At 42.7% G+C, this 22643-nt stretch overlaps 1 protein-coding gene across 4 annotated transcripts in view; it reads right to left on the reverse strand.

The window, feature by feature from the left end:
* Dnah9 (dynein axonemal heavy chain 9) overlaps window positions 1-22261 on the reverse strand; it is a 338036-nt gene extending 315775 nt beyond the window's left edge. For all 4 annotated transcript variants that reach the window (XR_007107774.1, XM_047545691.1, XM_047545693.1 and 1 more), the window contains exons 1-6: window positions 21840-22261; window positions 13006-13202; window positions 10413-10571; window positions 9252-9382; window positions 3696-3907; window positions 1705-1938 (exon numbers count right to left, since the gene is read on the reverse strand). Coding sequence is in view for 3 of the 4 variants with exons in the window: in XM_047545691.1 (XP_047401647.1) it covers window positions 1705-1938; window positions 3696-3907; window positions 9252-9382; window positions 10413-10571; window positions 13006-13202; window positions 21840-22256 (1350 nt within the window). In the remaining variant the exon portion in view is untranslated. The remainder of the gene's footprint in view (window positions 1-1704; window positions 1939-3695; window positions 3908-9251; window positions 9383-10412; window positions 10572-13005; window positions 13203-21839) is intronic.
* Between the last annotated feature and the right edge of the window lie 382 nt (window positions 22262-22643).

Raw genomic sequence — 22643 nt, forward strand, 5'->3', positions numbered from 1 at the left:
ACAGCAAAGGAATTGATGCAGGAGATGAGGAGAATAAAGAGTGGAGGAGGAGGAGAGGAGAGGCTGTGCATCCAGAGCTGTGCTGGAAACAGCTGTGAGAAAAGAAGCATTTAGGATGAAGCTAGATATCAATTATTTATGCTCTCCAGGATCCCGATGAAGGATTCAAGGTGTGTCTTTTAAAAAATCTAGCTTTTGGCTTTCTCTCATACATTTCTGTTTTACACCGGTCCCCACCTTCTTTCCCTAGTAATTTCCTACTCCAGTTTCAAAATTGATTTCCTCTTTGCACCTGCTTTTGTTTGTTTGTTTGTTTTCTTTAAACTACCACGGGGGAGGGCATGGGAGGAGCGCTGGGGTTGTGACTCAGCGGTAGCGCACTTGCCTAGCATGTGTGAGGCCCTGAGTTCAATCCTCAGCATCACATAAAAAAGTAAAATAAAATAAACTACCATGGGGTGGGACCTCTTCTTTCTTGCTCCCAATAATTCATCAATTTCACTTTCATTATGGCATTCAAAACACCTCACTGAAGTTTACTGATTCTGTGTTTTTCTGCCTCTGAATCTTCTCCAGGAGTCTGTCTCCCTTCTGCCAGTGATGGCTGTAGGTCCAGACAGTTCTTACAGGCAAAACCACATTTCAGTCATCTTTATATCTCAGTACCCAGCTCAGTGCCTGGAGCTTGGTTACACTGGATCTGTATTTTTAGAAATAAAATAAGCAGACTCTCTAATATGCTGTTATCTTCATCATCCCATGGTCTTATTTTGCTCATCCATAACTCCTTCCCAACATGTCTTCTTTACTCCAGATCTCTGCACACGATTCTAATTCCTTCTCTGTTCCCTTGGCTATCATCCTAATCTTGAACTTGACCCTGAGTTTCTCAAATCAGTATTAAAGTTTGTATTTCATTTTTTATCCCATTATCTTCCCACCAAAGTCCAATTGGCAAATCTATAGTTGTAAGATGTTCACTATACTAAATTCTGAAGATTGGAGCAATTAAAGAAAAAGCCTGTTTTCTCACCCCAGTATTTAAATTAAAAATCATATTTTGGTTGGGGGGGGCATACCAGGGATTGAACTCGGGGGTGTTTCACCACTGAGTCCCAGCCCCAGCTCTTTTTTGTATTTTATTTACAGACAGGGTCTTGATGAGTTGCTTAGGGCTAAGTTGCTGAGGCTGGTTTTGAGCTTGTGATCCTCCTGCTTCAGCTGCCATAATCAGGTGAAAAACAAAAGTGCACACAAGGTGTGCTTCCCACTACTTTGGGGGTTTTTAGAGCCCACTGGAGGGTGTGGAGTGTTGGGAGGAGCTCAAAGCAGCTGGTTTGTGGGCTTGGTCAGCTGCACCCAGATCTGCTCACTTTCATTCTGCACACCTGACTTTCTAGTCCAAGTTTATTTGAAACAAAGTTTAAATACAATGGGCAATCTGAAAACCCACTGAAAGATGATTGACTCCTTGAGTCTTTCTAAATGGGTCTGTGATCAGAATTTTGTGAATTTCTAATAGAACTTCCACTACAGGATGATCAATCCAAATGACAGCTATTTATCAAACCCAGTTATGGGTTCTTCCAATCCATAATTGAAGTTTGGTCATCAGGTTGTGTTGTTCATTCCCCTAGTTTACATTTGGGGTCCCTGGACTTACTCCTCAATGGGACTGGGGGCTGAGGTCATGGATGTACTCACCGCAACCACATGCAGTCGGCCCAGGAAGCTGTCCAAACGCACAAAAACCAAAGAAGACTGGAAATCCCATTCCTTGACTTCCTCATTCTCTTTGAAGTAAGTATGGAGATTCTCCCTTCTGTCCTGAAACACCTGCTTGAAGAAGCTCAAGGTGTCTGAGACCACTTGCAGCTTTCTCTGACTTTCTTCTACCTCGCTTCTCAGGAGGTCTTCTGGATTGAGGTAATTAGAGGCCTAAAATGCAAGCAGATTAGTGTCACTGACCCAGCTGCTCATGCAGGGCATCCCATAACTTAGTTGGCACCAACTCAGAACTGAATAATTGTCTGTGTAATGGTTTTCACAAGTACAATATAGGAAACATCTGATCCTACCCTGAGATCCACAGGCACATCAGACCTGGGTTTAAGCCAAAGAGTCCTTGTAACCCTTCAGTCACAGTGATTTGACCCAATCATTGTGATTGGTCAAATGACTGGTCAGGTGAGGAGACACAATGGAACTTTTGGGGATCAGCTGGGGCTAAGGCAGGTGTTTGCTGCTAGGTATTCTTCAGTGAATAGTAGTATCAGTCAAGTGCAAGAGTTCTTTGGGCCATAATTACTTCTCTGTCTCTAAAACACTTGAACCTGGAAAGCTGGGAAGCTAGAGCTATTGGACAGCCACCTTCATTACCACAAAGAATGGCAGAGAAAGCTGGCAACATCATCTAAGGCCACACTGAAAGTTGGGGCTGAAGCCAGCTTACCACAGATTTTAAGAATAGGAACCAATCAGTATTCTTTTGGTTGATGCTTATTTTAGTTGGGTTTGTTATACTTTGAACCAACAGAGTCTTGACTGATAAACATGAAGTGAGTGACAGCAAAGTGCTGATATAAGAATCAAACAACAGGGTTTGGGACCTAGTTTGGGTGTACTTGGGTGGGGCAGTTAATCTCCTGAGCCTTAACCCATGACTTTAAATAAATAATAGCACCCTTCCTGTCTCCCCCTCAAGGTTCAACTGATAATTGACCAAGACCAAGAATATGACAGCATTTTGTAGCCTCAGTGTGATCTATGGGTTTTAGTTACTATCAGGTTCTCAGGGTTGCAGTTCCTTAGAGGCAAAAGAAACCAATATAGGAAGATTATCCTTGACATCTTTAGTTCTATTTACAGACACACTCCTCAAGGTTTACACTGCCCTAAGTGATTGATGCTACTAGAGTCCCTACAAAGAAGAAGCAAGAAGTATATAATCTAAGAGGTGGTTGACATGTACCAAGTTCTTACCATGTGTAGGGCACATGCATTATTGCATTGGAGACTCACAATTATGGAGCACCCTTTGAGTAAGTCCCTGTCTTTGTAACATTGTGCAGAGAAGAATGAGGTAGAGAGCAGAGTTGTGACTAACAAGTTGTGAGGCCAGGGTTTGGCACAGTGTTACCCAATTCCAGAGGTTATATTCTTGTGTGTGTGCGCGTGCATGCATGTGTGCGTGTGTAGGGGTGATCCTGGGGATTGAAACCAGAGGCACTTTACCACTGAGTTACCTTCCCTGCCCTTTTAATTTTTTATTTTGAGACAGTGTCTCACTAAGTTCCCAAGACTAGCCTTGAACTTGCAATCCTTCTGTCTCAACCTCCTGGGTCACTGGGATTATTGGCATGTTCCACCGTGCCTGGTTCAGAGGCTATATTCGTCATTGTTAGACTTTGCTGCAAGTTTTGCACAGGTCATAAAGGATGCTAAAATTCACCAAGCCTGCCCTTTGTTCCCTCCAGGGCTTAGGTAAAGGGTAAAGGAAGGCTGCCCCCACCCTCAAACGTTCTGATATGACCAAAAACCTCTTTGGGAATTACTAGTTTATGAAAGTACAATAATTAAAACATGAGAACTCTTTGCACCATAAATATTTCCCTGCCCTGAGAAAGCACATTTTCCTCTTTCCTATGCCAATCAGCCCTGAGGGGTGAGGTTGCTGGAATGCCCAGGTAGCCCACCTGCTGGATGAGGAGGTTGCAAATTTCCTGGAGCAGCACTGTGAGTCTCTCTGGGGAGCAGTAGCACTTGCTTGTGGCCCAAATTAGACAGATCACATGGAGCAGAGGCCGCAGCTGGGACTTCACCTGGGGAAACTCCACACTCTCCAGGACTTCCAGGTGGTGGTGCAGTGGTAACAGGTGCACGTGGATGTCCTCCGCCTCTCTCAGAGCTGGAAGGAAATGGAGATGGTCACCAATCCCTGCTTGAGGCACCACCCACCTGGTGGAGCCCTAGTGCCTGGGAAGGGAAGGGTCTGCAAAGTCATAAATGCAATTTCTTTCTAAACTGAGAAGGCAGAGAGAAGGCTGGTTCCAGAAAACTCTGATTCTTATACAGAATATGGGAATCTTCTGAGCCCAACAGCTAGGGCAATGCTTAGATGAGGTCTCTCTGACACCATTCCTCTGTCAATTTCTCCCTGACCTTCCCACCCCAGTCTGGTGCTGTGTTATAGCAGACATTTCACTTAATATATATTTGTTAATTACTTTGCAGTTGATATCTCTACGATGATACAAAACAGATGACAGGAAACAAGTTTTAGACTGAGAAAGGTCTGCCTTCAAATGCTGGCTCAGACACTTAGCAATTGTATGATCTTGGGTATGCTTCACCTCTCTAAGTCTCAAAAACAGTCTGTCCGGAGCTAATTTCAAGGGTCCTTGTGAAGGCAGAGGGCAGTACAAAAAGACTTCATGAACAACTAGCACAGTGCCTGGACCACAGCAGGTGTCTGATAAACGCTAGTGTCTCTGATGAATATTTCTCAATTAAAAAAAATCTCACCGAGCTCTTATAAAGAAGTCACAGGGAATAGAAGATTAGTAGAGAACAATGATGGCAAGGTTCTGATGAGTTTTCAAACCAGGAAAATCTCCTATCATGTCCTTTGAACACAATCAAGAGAAGGAACTTATTCAGTTATCTTGGGATAATGTAGAAGGAAAAACAGGAAACCCAGCAGCATTGGGCACTAAATACCTGCATAGCAACTTAGAGGGTGTGTGAAAGCCCACTGAGCAAACTGAACTGGAAAGTAGCATTTGCAAAGTAGTTCCTTCCCAGGTGGGTAATCAGGCAGTATCACAGAGCAGATGGTTTCAGGTATATTATATGGAGGAGGTTTTTGCATTCATCCTAAAAGAAACTCCTATTTAGCAAACAGATTCCAATATTCCAGGAAATGTTCTACCTACTACATATATGCCATCTTATAAAGTCCTTCCAGCTTTATAAATGAATATATTAAGACTTGCCTAGGCTCATCCTGTGGATTGACCAGTCTTGCCCTGCTGAGCAAAAGGAAGATGACATCAAGTTACCAAGTTAGTTACCTTGAATTCCTGACTTGATGGCTGTGAGGCTCACTGGACAGAGTATGCAGAAGATCGGGTTTGCATGTTATATCCCACATGGGTTCATGGGATTCAACATGTGAATGGAAAGTCAAATGTCATGGTAAATTGGTTAGAGTAGTAACTCTTAAGTTGGGGAGCTGATGGTGAGCATCAGAAGCACTGAGCTGAGCAGGAGCTTTGAAACTCCAGCCATTCCAATGAATGCATACTCTCTGTGCTGTGATGGAGAAGAGGCTGGGACCATCATGCTACTGGCACATTCTCTTTAGGATACTTTGTGTTTTGAGACCTTCAAAAGAACCAACTTCTCTTTCTTCATACAAATAGGCACTACCTTGAGAAAACAGACAGAGCACTCTAGTCCAAGCAAAGTGCAATCTCCTTGGCTTATAAGACATAGGAACAGATAGATCTAGGCTACATTTTTGAAAAAAATATACAGTTGAGACCAAGGATGCTCCCAAGTCTTTTGCACAAGTCCACTATATAAAATGGCATGGTATTTGCATATAACTTACACACATCTTACTGTATACATTAAATCATCTCCAGATTACTGATAATGCCTAATACAATGTAAACGCTATGTAAATAGTTGTTCTACTGCATTTTGTGTGTGTGTGTGTGTGTGTGTGTGTGTGTGTGTGGTACTGGGGATCAAATCCATGACCCTGAATGTGGAAAGCACTAAGTTATACCCCCAGCCCCACTGTTTTAAAATGTGTATTGTTTTTATGGTTATATTGTTATTTTTACTGATTTTTAAATAATTTCAATCCTCATGCAGTTGAATCCACAGGAGTGGAACCCTTGAATATGGAAGGCTGACCACAAATATAAATAGCCAATTGCACAGTGATATCCAGTAGTTTGCTGGTAAATCATTAACAACAATTTCTTCCATGACAAATGTCTTTATGTGTAACATCTGCTAGTCCCTGTGGTGCAAATATTCTCAATATTCCCATCATGTCTGATTTCAAGCCACCAATTTGACTTCACTGAGTGTTTCTTGGGAAGGTAGGAAAGTTAAAAACAGATGCAATGGAGCCACTGCAAGCCAGCCCTGGCTCTTTATAGCACTGGGCTTTAACTTCTTCCCCACATATACCCTCCTGCAATTACCATGACTGCTGCTAGGGTTCGATTGTGTCCCCTCCCAAACTCAGGTGTTGAAATTTAATGAAATATGATGTTAGTAAGTATATGGGACCCTAAGAGGTGCTTAGGCCAGGAGAGCTTCTCCCTCGGGAATGGGATGCAGGTTCATCTAAAAGAGCCTTCATATAGCATTCTGCTAGTTTGCCCTTCTATCTTCCACCATGCGAGGACATGGTGCTCTTGCCCTCAAGAGGATGCAGCAAAAAGATGCCCTCTTGGAAGCAGAGGGCAGCCCTTACCAAAAAACTGAACCTTCCCGCTCCTTCATGCTTGTCTTCCCAGCCTCCAAAAGAGTGAGAAATAAATTTCTATTCTTTGTAAACTATCCAGTCTTTAGTTGTCTGCTGCAGCAGCACAGATGGACTAAGACAACTGGGAAGGAGGTTATACTGGGCCAAAAGTACACCCCTAGTAGTCAGGGAAGACAACTCCCTAATCAGTCTTTATTGCAGTTTTTTCTCTATCAAAGAAACTTACTTCCTGTTTTCTAAGATTTTCCATCATTCAATCAATTCCACTTCCAACAATTCTATTTCCACACATTTCTTCCATGCTTTTAACCTCCTTCTTTATTTCTCACTCCTTTCCAATTCATGCTCATAATCCAGAAATACTTTCTTCCCTCTCTGTCTAGTCCATCATTGAATCAATGAACTACTCTGATCATGACTAATAAGAATAAAGCACATACTGTATCTATTTAGAATAAAGGAAGCCAGATGCTCTGAAATTAAATTAGAAAGGATAAAATCAATCAACAGCCTTTAAAATCTTTTTATTCTTGTAGACCCTGCCAAAATTTCTGTCCAAGTCTCTGCCTAACACCTCTAATCAAATTTTCTCTTCTTCCCTCATTGAAATTGAATTACACTTCTAAAGGATTCCTACTATTACAGTAATGTTTATTTGGTGCTATTATAATGACTTTTTTTCTAATTTCATTATCGTATATATTCTTCTGAAAAGAATTTTCTGAAGCTAGCCTAGGGAAAACAGTCTTTTACAACTATTAATCTATGTGAATAATTAGCTTATTAAATCTACACATGTGAAACAATGTATGTGGGATACTAAATAACCAATTCATAGCATACTTTTAGTACATGTTGTTTTATTTCAAAGTTCAAAATCTTAGGCATTTGCATACTTATTTGTGTCATATCTGTGCCAACCTGTTAATATAGCTCCCTTAGTATTTTTCTCTAAATTGGCTTCCATTTTAACCTAAACAAAATCACAGTTGTCCCTCCATATCCATACTGGGCTCAGTGTCCCCTGCATATACAAAATCTTAGGATGCTTAAGTTCCTTATATTGAAGGGCATAGTGTTTGCATAGAATCTTCATATGTCATTTTATAAACTTGAAATCATCTCTAGACCACTTACTATATATAATACAATGTAAATTCTATAAAAATAGTTGTTATACTGTGTTATATAGAGAATAATGACAAGATAAAAAGCCTGCATGCGTTCAGTACTGACATAAGTTTAAAAATTATTTTTAATCTACGGTTGGTTGAATTCATGGGTACAGAACCCACACATATGGAGGGCTGACTATATATAAAATGAAAACTTTAATCACCACCCAAAATGGAAAACCAGTATTGTTTGCCAAAAACAGAGTGACCTTTTAAGAAACTTTACAAACTACCTGTCCACATATCTCCCACAATCATCTCTCACATCGACAGTGATGCGCATACCACTTTGGGGGACACCTGTCTATTTGAGATGAAATATAAACTGGGGCAAGAATAGATTCCTCTGATTCACAGCGGGTCTCAGTGAAGCAGTAAACTGAGGCCTCAAGAGACATCTTGTTCCAAGTCAGTTTTATGTGCTAGCAGATAAAATCTCTGCAATGAGATTTGAGGGCCCAGAAGGACCTCGAAGACTAACTGCTTATTCCAGTTCTTCTCTGTCATATAGCTCATGTCAGAAATCCCCTCACTAACTTATATTCCTTTTTACCTAAGTGGTTTCCATACTCCATGCCACTAAGAGAAGATAGGGTGAGAGATCAGACAATGGGCTCTGGACACAGGATGCTGTCCTTCTTAACAGAGTAAAGAGACCTTGCTAGTTTTATATTCTGAACTTACAAGGGAGAGTTAATTAATTTGTTATTATTATTATTATTGTTGTTGTTGTTATTATTATTAATGTTATTATTTTACAATGCTGGGGAACAAACCCAAGACCTTGTGTGTGATAGGAAAGTTATCACTACATCCTTGGAGATTGTATTTAGAGAAAGTTCTGGGAGAGAAAAAATATTTGAAAATCACTGCTTAGATTAGCCCAAATTTTCTATGAAATTGCAAATAACTTTAAAAGCACATTTTGACCTATAGTACTACAGAGCAAGGAGGAGGTTTGATAGGAAGAGAGTGAGGGGGATCAAAGTGCACCAATGAGTGACAGGAAGTCCTAAAAAAAATTACCTGTCTCTAATCATAGACTTTGCCAGCTTTGCAATTTTGACAAGGGCCGATTTTGTCTGGTGTTCAGAGGGAGAGGAAATTGCTGCCCCATCTGACCATAGGAACAGAAAATGCAGAACAGGGCTAGAAACAGAACAGAGATTGCTCAAGGAGTCAAGGTTAGAGGGACCTGAATTCCAGAGATGAGAGATAACAACATGCATTTCTGCAATGTGGTGTGGTTAATGAAGCCTTTCCACCTCACGAGGGCTGAGAGAGGTACAGTAGGTAGGAAAAGTGTGCACCATAACTGTGCTACATACTGAAGCTCAGAGATGTTAGGTGATTTTTTTCAGAGTCACAAAGTGGTTGAACTGCAAACAGAATGCAGTTCTGTTTAGCTGTTCCCCTGCTTCCAGATTTAGTATCCTGGCCACCATGTTATATCTGTCAGGTTGGAACACTGTAAGGACTTGAAGATACTGAAATTAGAGAGAAGTGAATGCATTGCAAAATAAGAAATTTGAATCAGCATATTTGTGAGAACATTTGCTGATCCTCACCTGCTACGACGTCTCTGAACATGGCTTTGAAAGCTGGCAAGTAGCTGCTGTGAAGTTTGTCCAGGAGCCTAGCCATGCCCCGCACCTGAATCGTTCTCAGTTGATTATAAATGTATTCCAGATCCTCATACCTGCAATACCACAGAGGAGGGTGAATCCTGGTGAGCATCAGCAAATGCAAGTCACACTGTGATGACCCACCCTCACACAAGCAGAGAGGACCCCAGCCTCAGGGTGCTCCAGCCCAAAGAGCCTGAACATCTGTTCCAGAACAATGAGGGCAAAGCCTTATTTGGGAACACAGGTTCAAAGGGGCAGCTCCAGGAAACACTGCTGTGACCATCTGGTGGTTCAAAGCTTGGCAGCTGGAGGTCATTAGCTCTGGCTGTAAGTTGGGGCAGGGTGAGAGAAGCGTTGTCAGAGCAAGGCTGCTAGAGAAGGACCTTGCTGGGGGTCAGCAAAATGGCCAGAAATCAGGCAAAAAGATGGACCATCTCAGCATGGTGGTTCAAACAGGGCTGGAGCCCTACAGGCAAGCCTGTCAGCTGATGTGGAGTCTCTCCAATGTGAGGATGACATCTGCCTCCAACATCTGTCTGTCTCCTTTTGAGTAAAGAATTTATCAGCACAATGATAAATAGGAGCAAGAAAATGAGGAGCAAGAGGGAGAATAAGCAGGAGTGGGAGCAATAATGAGGTATTTCGTTTCACACAGGGAAGGTGACACATAATGGATGATGGACTTTCTAGCCTTGCTAATGATGAGCTGAGACCTAGGATAAGGCTATTTTGCAACCAACTTCCAAAATCCCTTTCCTTTTTCATACTTTTACAAAAGGTAAGTGCAACCAGCCTCAACTGCCCAAGGAGAAGACAGGAGAAATGAAAAGAAAACTAAAAATGCTGATTAATTTTACAAGTAGTTGAAAGAGATTTGATGAAATGCCAGAAGTTGTATTTAAGAAAGAAGGAAAGAGTGCCTCTTGCAATCCACAGAAAAACTATTCTGACCTACGATGTGGAGCTGTCTGCCCCAGCAAGGATGAGATGCATTTGGAGGAAAGGACCAGACTCAATGGTGGCTCCCCCCGGGGCCAGCTTTCACTTTATCTTCTGTAAAATATCATCCTTACTCCCAAAATTCACTGCATCACTGTTTACCTTCTCTTCCAGAACTCCAACTCCACCTTGGGGGTGGGATTCTCCCCTCGTACAAGTGGTTGAGAAGACTCTCTCTTGAGTACCATCTGGACTTGGTGACTCCACTTGATCACTGAAGACTCAATGGCATAGATGACTGACTTATCTATGGAGTCCAAACTGTGAAAGACAAGAGAAATTTTCCTGAAATGTGGGGAAATAACAACCCTGGGTGTACTAGTCTGTTTTTCATTGTCATATCCAAATTCTTGGGACTGGATAATTTATAAAGAGAAAAGGTTGACTTAGCTCATGATTTCAGAGCCTGAAAGTATAAGATCAGGCATCCAGATTTATTTGGCATTTGATGAGGGTCTCATGCCTAATGGTATCAGGGCAGGAGTGTGTGTGAAGAGGGATCACACATTAAGACAGGAAGTCAGATAGCAGGGAGGGGTCAGCCTTGCTCTTTTGTCACAATCCACTCTGGAAGAAATTAACTGGCATCCTACAGGATCTACATTAGTACCCTCCGAGAGCAGTGCCCCAGTGACCTAATTACCTTGCTCTAAGTTCTGTCCCTAAAAGGTACCAACAACTCCAACAGTACTACACTGAGGAACAAGCTTCCAGTACATGAACATGTGGGAAGAAAACTCATACCATATTCAAACCATTATACTGTGTGTCCTCCAAAAGAGAACCCCAAATCTTTTCAAAACAGGTGGGAAATTCCACCTAACCTGCACATTCTTAAATCTTTTTTCTTTTGGGGGGTGGGGAACAGGTTATCTTGAGTAGTCAATGAAATGTATAGATCCTCTCCCAAGAAATCAGGTTTATTTGCATATATATTCAACATTATTCATACAGATTCAGGGGTTCACTAATATTCTGAAGACTAACTGTCAATGGAGGACTACCTTGGGCAGAAAACATTTAGATGACCACCCAACCCTTGCTTTAATCTCACCAGTGATGGCAAGCTCCCTACTTAACAAAGCATCCCATTCTCTCCCAGGGTCTCTACATGGAACCAAATATACCTCTCTACTACTTCCTCAGTTTGCTCTGAATTCTAATGTGTACAGCAAAAGAAAATAGGTGACCCATCCTCTGCGAGGCAAACCATCAGCTCTGTGAATACCACCATCATGATCTGACTGTCTCCATTTCCCCAGAGAAAAATGGGATTTCCAACTTTCCAACCCATATACCTTTTCTGTTTTGTTTTGTCTTAAATAACTTCATTATGTTTGGAAGGGATTACAATTATTTTAACAAATACATCCTGGCTGTCTTTTGTAAAGTCATAACTGAAAATTGTACATACTGAACATCAAGGACACAGGGACAAAGGAAGTATATCATTCATATTTTCAAGTAAAAATCCCACCTTCACTTAATTTAATTAAATTCATATTTGTTGAGAAATGATACAGTACAGTGGTTATGAAAGTCATTAAAGGGAGAAGTTACTCACCTCCCCCATAATGATCTGGCCTTTTGGGAAATTATCCAATTTGAACAAAAGGAGTCAAACTCAGCAAGGATTACATATACATGCTGAATCTTATTAAGTTAGAGTATAAAGGGACCAGAAAAAAGGTACTTTAAAATTTACCTATTTTGAAAATTGGATATTTTTATTAAGCCATAGTTTTCCAGTTTACTGGGAAATTATTTCAAATTACATATGTAGCAAATTACTTCCAATAGAAACAGAAAAAATACTTGTGATGAAGTGTATTACTGTTGTACTTGTTACTTTTCCCTCAGATGTCTTGTGGCACCTGAGTAGTCAGTGAAATGCACAGATAATTCACAATGACAGTAATATACTGAGAAACTCCTGGCAATATGGCAGACCAAGTTCAAAAAGGAAGGCCACCTGTTGCCACAAACACATAGAAATGATGGGTTAAATACAACAAAATATATTATTTATATAGAGAACCTGGCTGGAAAGAAAAAAACAAAAAGAAAGAAAATAACCAGGGGCCAGAAATGAAGACAACTCTAAGCTGGAACGGTAAGTGGAAGCTGATGGTGAATGTCACTGGTAAAAGAAGAGGAGGCTGGGGATTTAATGACCCCTGAGGGACAGGAGGCATGGACTCCTCAACCAAGTCAGATTTGTTCCTATTTGCAACAGTACGAATAAAATGAAATAAATCCCCAGAACCTCAAAAAAGCCTGCAGCTGCAGGGGGAGGAGAGACTGGGACCATAACAAGAGCTGTGGTGGTTCTGTGATAGCAGGTGCCAAGTAAATGGGAGTCGGGGGCAGCCTCCCAGACTGGACCTGGGTCTTCACCAATGAGGAGCCATTCTCCTAAAATCAGTGTGGCACATCAAACTCCAAAATGGTTCTGAATGGAAAGAAGACCATGTTTTTGTGATAGTTTTAAAAGACTTCATGCAGGGGGATGGGGGCAAGGGAAGCAATCCCCACAAACAGGGACTCTGAGAATGTCAACAAACAGAGCAGAGTGCACTTGTGTGCAGAAGGAGATGTGCAGAATCAGGAACCAAAGTCATTCAAAGAAAACATTCAGATAAACCAGCTTCCCCTAATCTCAAGAAGCCCATATGGCCAGGTCGGTGGTACTTACTCTGTCTCACTTTCAGAATCCACAAACTTCATTTTTTCTGAGCCTACTGGAAGAGGCAGCAAAGTTTTCCCCTTGACTTGTTCAAGGATGACCAGGAGGTCACACTGGAGAGAGTGGGCATGCTGCCTAACATCTTGACATACCAAGTGGGGCCAGTCCAGGTGATTCTTCTCATTGGCCAGGACAGGAATGACAACCTATAACAGAGGTGCACAGGGAAGAAAGGCAGGCCTTCCATTTCTGAGACTAGACCATTCTGAAGAAGGTCTACAAAGCTATGTACAACCTTTTGCAGGTCACTGTGCCTGAAGGCCTAGTTCTGAAGTCCAGAATTTTGTGGAATATTGACATCTGGTAAAATCAGGAGGACCTCAAATTGCCTACCCATAAGTTTTCTTCCCCATTCTACTCCTGCAGGTAAAATCCCCTAGCTAAACAATCTCAATGAGGAGGGACCAGGCACAGTGCCTGTTTATCCCGGAGTTGCAGGCTTCAGTTCCCTGCCAGCCAGTGGAACTATTCAAACCAGCCTATCACATCCTCCCACAGGAACCAGGGACACCACTCCTCCTGGATACTACAAAGTGTGCCTCCCACGGCCCCTGGTTGTTCACTCTGTTCCCAAGTGAACCCCCATGCAGCTCTGCAGCTCTGCCTGGTACAGTGTCCTCCGCCTCCTCTAGGCTGTGAGTATATGTGACTAACAAGCTGCTGCATGTCATCTATGCTATTGTGGGTGCGTGAGTGGGTTTTTTCTTTCTTATTTTCTTTCTTTCTTTCTTTCTTTCTTTCTTTCTTTCTTTCTTTCTTTCTTTCTTTCTTCTTTCTTTCCTTCCTTCCTTCCTTCCTTCCTTCCTTCCTTCCTTCTTTCTTTCTTTCTTTCTTTCTTTCTTTCTTTCTTTCTTTCTTTCTTTCTTTTTCTTTCTTTCTTTTTTGGTATTGGGGATTGGACTAGGGTTGCTCTACCACTGAACTATGACCCACCCATTTAAAAAAAATTTTTTTTGAGAGGCTGGCTTGGAGCTTGTGACCCTCCTGCCTCAGCCTCCGAAGTAGCTGGGATTAGGGGCCTGGGCCACTGCACCTGGCTTGGGTGTTTTCTGTTCAGCTGTCACCATTTTCCTGGGGCAGGAATCCCTTCCTTGTCAACATGGTGAATAGCAGCTGATCAAAATAGTCACAAAGGGCAGAAGCAAAAAATAAAATGAAAGGACTAATGCAGGTAAAAATGACCATCTGTTTACAGGGGGCAGGAGGGAGCACTTTTAAAGAGTAAGCAAAGTTGAGGATCTGGAATCCATCTTCGGGTGAACATTAGTGGATTTTGGCCACTCAATATAATTGCTCTTCTTCTGATACCTGTTCCTAAAACTAGAGGTGGATATGGGACAAAATCTGAGTCAGGGAGAGCAGTCGAAGTCTCTTATCTCAACTTTTTAAGGAAGAGACACCTTTTCTTTTCTCATACTCTGAAGTTTTGGGTGGTCATATTGAACCCATATGGAGTCTTAGAATAAAGTCAATAAAAAACAGAGGGAATTTGTGGACTAATGACTGTTATGAATTCCCAAATCCAAGTGCTTCAGAAGTTTCTGAGCTTAAATTGAGTTTCTATCACTAGCAACCTAAAGGGCTGTTAATTCAATGCACGAGGAACCTCTGCCTGTAAAAATCTCACAAGGAGGGGATAGGTAGGGCTAGAAATACAGGCAATGTGATGGTCGGGTGATGTGACCAGGAAGCTACTAAGAAAGGACGAAAAGGAAGTAGGATACAGATGGCTGATCAGGTTCTGCCTGCAGCAGTAAGTCCTGGGAGCTAGCATGTTAAATTCCAGGCAATGGTGGTTCCTGTCTGGTCTTTCTGAAAACATTCACTGAGCTGAGAATGCATAAGCAGTACATTGAGACATCAAAAAGCAAAAATACAAAATTGCACATTAAGTTCTATCTCATTGATGTTGAGAAAAGACCATTTGGACCCAGGACAGAAGGCCTAAGAAAGAAAAAAGATGAACTAAAAATTTTTCTAGGACTTCAAAGGCAGGGACTATATTTCATAGGATTCTTCTATACCCATAGTTCTCCATAGGGGTCTGGCATTTAGGCAGCGTCACATGCAGCTTTATGAATGCATGTTTTGTAAAGAAAGAGTGGTGGGTAGCTTTGGGTTGGATTTTGGAGGGCTCCGAGTGATAGGAAAATAATAAATGTGAACCCGGTGTGAAACGGAAATCTACTCATTCGTTCACTTACTGAACGTTCACTATGTGCTAGTGCTGTTCTAGCTGATAGAAGGATACAACCGTGAACAAAATAGATGAAAATTCCCAACCTCATAAAGTTTATGTTCTATGGAAGAGAAAGTTCATAAGCAATGTATTCTGTGACTAAAAATAAAACCTGGGAGGCAGATGAAGAGTATGGGGTAGAGGGTATGCCATTGTAATTACTGAGGTCAGGGCAGGCCTCAGTGAGAAGATAACGTTCTAACAAAGGCAGGGTCAAGGAGAGTGCTCTGCAGATCCTTGGGGGAAATATATTGCAGGTAGAAGGTAAGGTAGTACAAAGGCCCTGAAGGGGGAACGTTCCTGATAGGAATGGAAACCAGTGAAACTGGAACAGGTAAGCAAGAGTAGTAAAGGGGTCAACACGCATACAGCCCTGTCTGTAGCATTTGGACTTTTTTAAACTCTCAGAGAAATGAACATCACTGAAAGGTTTTGAACAAAGGGGTGATATGATCTAACATCTTTTAGTAGTATCACTACAGCTGTTATGATGAGATTGGTCTATAGGAAGCAAAAGTGACAAAGGAGGTCAGGGAAAAAATTATCACTATGATATAGAAGATGGTGGCTTGGCACAGGGTTAGTGGTCAAGGTGGTAAGAAATGATCTGATTCCATAAAAGTTTTGAAGGTAGAGACAATGTGATGTCTTATGAACTAGTTTGGGGGATGTGAGAGACAAAGAGTCAGCTAGCATGACTCCAAGATTTGGGGCTTAAGCAAAGAGAAGTATGGAGTTGCCATTGACTGATGGGAGGAAGAATCAGGATCAAGTTCTTGAGAGATGATCAGGAGAGTGCATTGGGACATGATAAAATTTGAGGTATACTGAACTTCAGTGACATTTAGTTGGCAATAGGAAATGCTAGTGGGGGTTCAGAGGAGAAGAAAAGGCTGGTGATAACAAATCTGAGAAGTGTTAGATATAGATGGTTTATAAAAATTTGAAATCAAGACTCCCCAGGGAACACACACACACATATGCATATATGTGTGTATATATGTGTGTGTAGCAACCAAAGGGGTGTATATGCATAAATAATAAAGAATATCAGAGAGAGAGAGAGAGAATGTATAAGGAATGAGCCCCATAGTCCTCCAGTTGGGAAGAATGGATTGTAAATTAACTATGGAAATCAGAATGGCGGTCCCTCAAAAGACTAGAAGTGGAACCACCATATGACCCAGCTATACCACTCCTTAGTATTTATTCTAAAAAATTAAAGTCATCATACTATAGTAATACAAGGATACCTATATTTTTATAGCAGCACAATTCACAGTAACCAAATTATTATGGGAACCAGCATGGGCATCTGTCAACAGATGACTGGATAAATAAAATGTGGTATATATATATATATATATATACATATATATATATATATATATATAAAGAGAGAGAGAGAGAGAGAGAGAGAGAGAGAGAGCCATAGAAAGAATGAAATTATGTCATTTGCAGGAAAATGGATAAATGGAGCTTGAGAGCATTTTGTTAAGTATGTCAAACTCAGAAAAAATGGGGAAAGATGGGAGGAGGAAAGGGAAAGAAGAAGTAAAATAGACCAGATTATATTGTTATGTTGTGTGCATGTGCAAACATGTAAGAACTAATTCCACTATTATATATACTTATAATGCATCAAATGAAACAATAAAATAAAAAGTACTTGCAAATAAGAAGAAGAAGAAGAAAGAAGAGGAGGGAAGAAAGGGGAGCAAGCAAAGAAGAGGATTAGGAGGAGGAGATGAAGAGGAGCCACCATCAGTGGAAACTGAGAAGGAACAGTCATGTGATAGCAACAAATCTGAAGACTGGTGTCCTGGAAGCCAAAGGAAGAAAGTGCTTCTTGGAGAGAGGTTGATCATGAGCAGTGACAAATGCTGCTCACAGGTCAAGCAGGATGAGGACCGATTCATGGCCGTTCGATGTGGTCAAGAGGAGAGCATTAGAAACATGGTCAAGGCCTTTCATTCCTCCTCTGAGAAGTGTGGGAGTAAAAGTCTGATGAGTATGTGACAAAAGAGAAAAAGATGGGGACACAGCAAGAAGAAAAACACATTCTAGAAGTTTGGTTTTGAAGGGATGATAGAAATAGGGTGGCAGCTGAGAGGAAAATGGGATCTTTGTTGAAGAAGATTTACTAGTAGAGGGGAGAACATCAGAATGGAGGAGGGAGGAATTACCAGAGTAGGATTCAGGGCAAAAAATGGCAGTTTTAGTCCTAGGGTTGGTATCAAAGTTCACCTGTAGCAACCAAAGGGGTGGCAGAGGACATGAGCATGGGTACTGGCAGATGGGGCAGATAAGAGAGTTTGTGGAATTCTTTTTCTATTGGTTCCATTTTCTTTGTTTTTTAAAGAAAGAGGCAAGAGCATCATAGGGTGAGGGTGAAAGAGAAGCTTTTGACTGAAGGTAGAAAAAAAGAAAACTATGAAACAGTGAACCATAAAGACAAGAAACTAGCTGGAATAGAAAAAAAATAGGATGTCTTCCTCTGGGAAGCATAAAAGACCCACTGGAGGTTCATGGTCAAGAGTGTCAAGTGGAGCCAGTTGGCTTTTCCCTAGCCCCACTCAGCTTTCATGGAGCAGGTGTGGAGTGTGCAGAGGGCTGAATTTCACAGTGAGGAAGAAGCCAGGAAGTGATGCAGGGGAATAGTGGTAATGATGGAATACGACCCTCAAGCTGGTAAGGGAAAAGAACATGGTGTGGGATAGTGGGAAGGCTTCAGGGCCCATGCATGGAGGTCCTGGCAAGGTCAGAGCATGAAAAGGGGAAAGGCAGGGATAGTGGTGAGAGAAGGAGGCTCATGGAATTGGATCATGTCAGTTGTGGTTATTGGTGATGCAAGGTCTGAGAATGGCCTGGGGAGGTGTGCTGAAGGAAGGAAGATCAAGTTCACAGGAGAAAGGGACTGGGAAGCCACAGAGGCCAAGTTATTGGAAGGATCCTTTATCTGTCTATTGAAATAACCATATTTGGAATAGCAATGCTGGGGAGAGTCACATAAACCAGGAGTCAAATTCATGGAGAAATGAGGGCAGTGTCATTAGCCCAGCATGTGGGGTCAAAATGGGCGACTCTGATGATAAGAAATCCAAACTGGAGGTTTACTGATGTGAATGGAGAAGCAAAGATAAGCAAGGATATCCATTCTACCTCCAGGCTCACAGGAAGAAAAACCGTGGGGGAAATACAACTGAATCCTCTGGGAAGAGCCTATCTGGGTTCAAGCAAGGTGACGAGGATCTGTCAGAGAAGTGAGGAGGATTGTTAATGGGATGTAGAGTGGCAGTGATTCTCATCGTGTGCAGAACACCTACAGTGTGTCACACTGTTTCAACTGTTCCAGTACATTAAGACTAAGTTTCATAACAACTCTGTGAGACAGTGGAGATTCAATGGGGTGGGTTAATCTGCTCATATCCTATACCTCAATGGGACAGAACCAGGGTTTGAACACAGGTCTGTCAGACTTCAAATCCCTCATTCACTCTCCAAAACACAAAAATTCAAAGAAGTAGCCACATCTCAGAAAGCTAGGAAAAATAATCTGGCAGCAGTTTATCAAGTGGTTGGCAGAGGGAGAAAGGAATTAGGGAAACTAGTTGCTAAATTCTGTTAATTGTTCCTTCAAACAGGTATTAGATGTGTTTCCTTTTTACTTCATACTGGTGTAATGGGACAAAAATAATGTTGAAATTATAGCTTGTTGTTCTTGTCAACGCCTCCCTCCACCACCAACACACACACAGCAGGGAGACTTCTCTGAGACAGGTGGGTTCGTTGGCTTTAGTGGTTGAGAAAGAGGGGAGGAGGTGGACAGGAGGGCCCAAGGTAGGGAGAAAGGGAGAGGACTCAGCGGACAGGACGTGAGCAACACTTTGCAGTGATACCTGATCGGCTACAGGGTATGTACCAGAGTGGATGGGAGGACAGAGGGTTGACTCAACTGAGGATTCCTATTACAGCCTTTGAAAAATGCAAGTAAAGGACCTGAGTTATTTTAAAAATAAATTATTTTATTTAATTTTTAAATAGACAATACATTCACATAGTGTAAATTTTAAAAAAATACAAAAACTTTTAAAGTGAAAAATAAATCTTCTACCTATCCCTGTACTTCAATCACTCAGATTCCCTAGACCAAGCATTACTCTGTTAAAGAGGGTCCTTCCTCCCTCCCTCCCTTTTTCCTCCCTTCCTTTTTCTTTCTTCCTCCATCTCTCTCTCTCTCTCTTGTACACTTTCTTCTTTACTCCTTTCTCTTTTTAACATAAATGGTGGCATCCTATACATGTAATTCTGACCTGTTTAAAGTTATCTTATATTGCAGCATTACTCAAGAGATAAAAGTAAACTAAGTATCCCAGATGAATGAATAAAAATTGGTATATACAAAAAATAGAATATTATTCAGCTTTAAAAAAGGAAGAAACTCCAGCCATATGTGACAACAGAGATGAACCTTGAGGACATTAGCCTGAGTGAAATAAACCAGTTATGAAAAGACAAACTGCACAATTCCACTTACACGAGATGCCTAGAGTAGTCAAGTTCAAAGACAAGCAGTACAATGGTGTTTTCCAGGAGCTGGGGAAAGGGGAAGCAGGAATTGTTTGGTACATGTAGAGTTTCAGTCATGCCAGATGGGGGAACCCTGGGGATCTGCTGTATATGCTTGACCACGTTGTACCATATAATTGGAAATTGTTAGGAGAATGAATTTTGTTATTTTTTTAATCAAAATTAATAGCATTACTTTAAGGAGTGTTCCATATCAATCATTCTTTTTAACAGCTTCACAATATTTCACTGTATAAATGAGTCATAATTCATTTACCCAGCCTCTAAATGAAGACCATTTGATTTGTCTCCAATCCTTTTTAATGCACCAAGAAAAAAATCTTGAATATGTGAGGATTTGAATTATTTTGAAATTACTTTCACTTGCTGGTTTTGAAATTACTTTCGCTTGCTGGACTATATTTCCTTAGCCATAACACAGCTCTGAGATGGACCCACTGTCCCACTAGTGTGTTCTGTCTCTGAATCTTTGTTCAAGCTGTCCTTATACCTTAAAAGTGACCTAGAACTTTACTCATCCGGATCCTTCTCCTTGTTTAGGAGCCAGTTCAACATTTAATGCCAAGTATGCTTCTCAGACCACATGCATATCTCTCTTCTCTGAACCTGAGGACATTTTTCTAACATCATTCATTAGAGGACTTGACCCAAGCTTGGACTTATGTGGAGACAGTGTTTGAACAATGTACAGTGATAAGACCATTGTGCTGTACCAATAAAAAAATGCTTCCACACCTCCTGATAAGCCTAGTTTCCCTGGGTCCCCTCAGAACTCATCTATCCATCCTGCCTATTTCCTGGAATTCTCCTTCCTCAAAGACTCAAGATAAGTCAACTAAGGAGCTAGCACCTGATGTAGCAGGCTTCGCCCCAGCAGTGGGTCAACTTTTAAGGAAGCTCTACCCTCACCCCATGCACAGTAGCTTTAAATATTTGGAATAGATGATTAATTGCATATGTTTTGCCTCTTTAAGCATTTCATGTATAGGAACTTGTCTTCTATTATTTGGTATTTAGTATAGCATCTAACAGGTTCTCTGTACATCCTTATTTCACAATTGGCAGGACCCAGAACATCAGTCTCCATAAGCACATGTGCCCAACTGGCAAGAAAGTTGGCTCCCTTTCCAGAAGGTCTAAGTGGCCCAAGACTCGTTCCTGAGCACTCCCTTGAAACCTCCTGCGCTCTCCAGGCCTTCACTATGGTGCCACTAAAAACTCCATAATGCACATCCCAACCTTCCTCCCTGAATTCCAGGCAGATCCCTCCAAATGCGTTCTCCACATCTCCAAAAGGGTGCTCAAACTTCTGAGGGTACAGGGGATGCTTTTGGCAAGTGGTTGTGTGATGAATGAATGAGATGAAAATTGAAACCAACACCCACCTCTAAATCCCTATGCAGAAGTAAAAACTTTGCTCTCCACCACTAGCATCTATTAGAAATGCCCCGATTCACCATTTCCTGTCCTCTGCCCTTCCTGACTTATAGCAGGGATTAAGAAAACTAACTTAAAAAGTGTTCAAGACCCGGGCACTCTTCTGACTCTGGCCTCCCCTCCACTTTGGCTTGAACTGGGACCTGAACTCACTCAACTCTCAGCCCCTTCCCATTCAGCTCTGGCATGGTCTCCACTCAGACTTCCCCTCGCCCCCATCTTACAGCTCACCCATCCCATCCACGCCTACCATGTCTTCTGCTGATTTTTGCTTCCACCCAGCTCCGGCCCCTCCTCTCCTACTCTGACTCTGACCCCATCCATTTTCTTCTTCGCTCCAGAATTGGGCTCCTGGTCAGGGCTCCAACCCTGGCCTTGCTCCTCTGCCTATGACCCCGCCCCTTGGCCCTCCCCTGCAGCTTTGCCCCTCCCCCTATGGCCCCGCCTCCACCCTCACGGCTCCTCCCCCTCCCCCACCCCAGTTTCAGCCAGCTCGGGGCCACCAACCCACCCTCACCTCGGAGAACAGCGCAGCCAGGTGCTCCAGAGGCGCCGCGGGCAGGTCCCCGCAGAGCACTGCGCCGCGGAGGCTGTTGGGCCCTGGAGGCTCGGGTCTGGTGCGCAGGAAAAAAAGCCCCTTAGCGCGGGCAGGGCCAGACTCGGGTCCCGCGTCCAACCCGGGTCGCACCGCCAGGCCCCCAGGCCCGGGCCGCACCACCAGCAACGGCCGCGGCTCCTCCGCAGCATCGCGCCCCAGGAAGGCCTGGAGCAGCTGCTCCGCTTCAGCAGTCCCTGCGCAGCGCTCCCAGGCTCCCGCCGCCGGCCTCAGGCTCTGAGCCACGCAGGCCCCTAGGAGACGCAGTCTCGGGTCGGCGCCGGGTTCCTGGTCTGCGTTCTCTGCTGCGAGCGCGGCCCGCTTCTCGGCGCTCGGCATTGCGCGCGGCCTCCAGCTGCATCGGTTTCCCTAGCGACGGGGACGCGGCCAGGACGTCCCTCCTCTGCTCCCCTCCTATTGGGCACATGGTTCCTAGCCCCGCCCCTTCCAGGCTAATAAGGTAGGAGAGGGACAGCGGGAATGGGCGGGGACGCGTCGCTGTTGCTAGGAAACCAGCCGAGGCTCTTACTGAGTTGCTGGTGTGGTGACTTGGAGTTGCTAAAGGGAGATAGTGAAGGGCCATGGTTTATTGGTGGGGTGCGTGGAGAGGAGGTCAAACATACAAACACTGTTAAATCACGTCCCATCGTCTTATATGTAAGAAACCTATAAAAACTTAAATTGAGCATTTTATAGGTTTTTTTGGTGTCCTATATATAGATAGAA

This window comes from Sciurus carolinensis, chromosome 3 (genome assembly GCF_902686445.1).
Source record: "Sciurus carolinensis chromosome 3, mSciCar1.2, whole genome shotgun sequence".
NCBI lineage: Eukaryota > Metazoa > Chordata > Mammalia > Rodentia > Sciuridae > Sciurus > Sciurus carolinensis.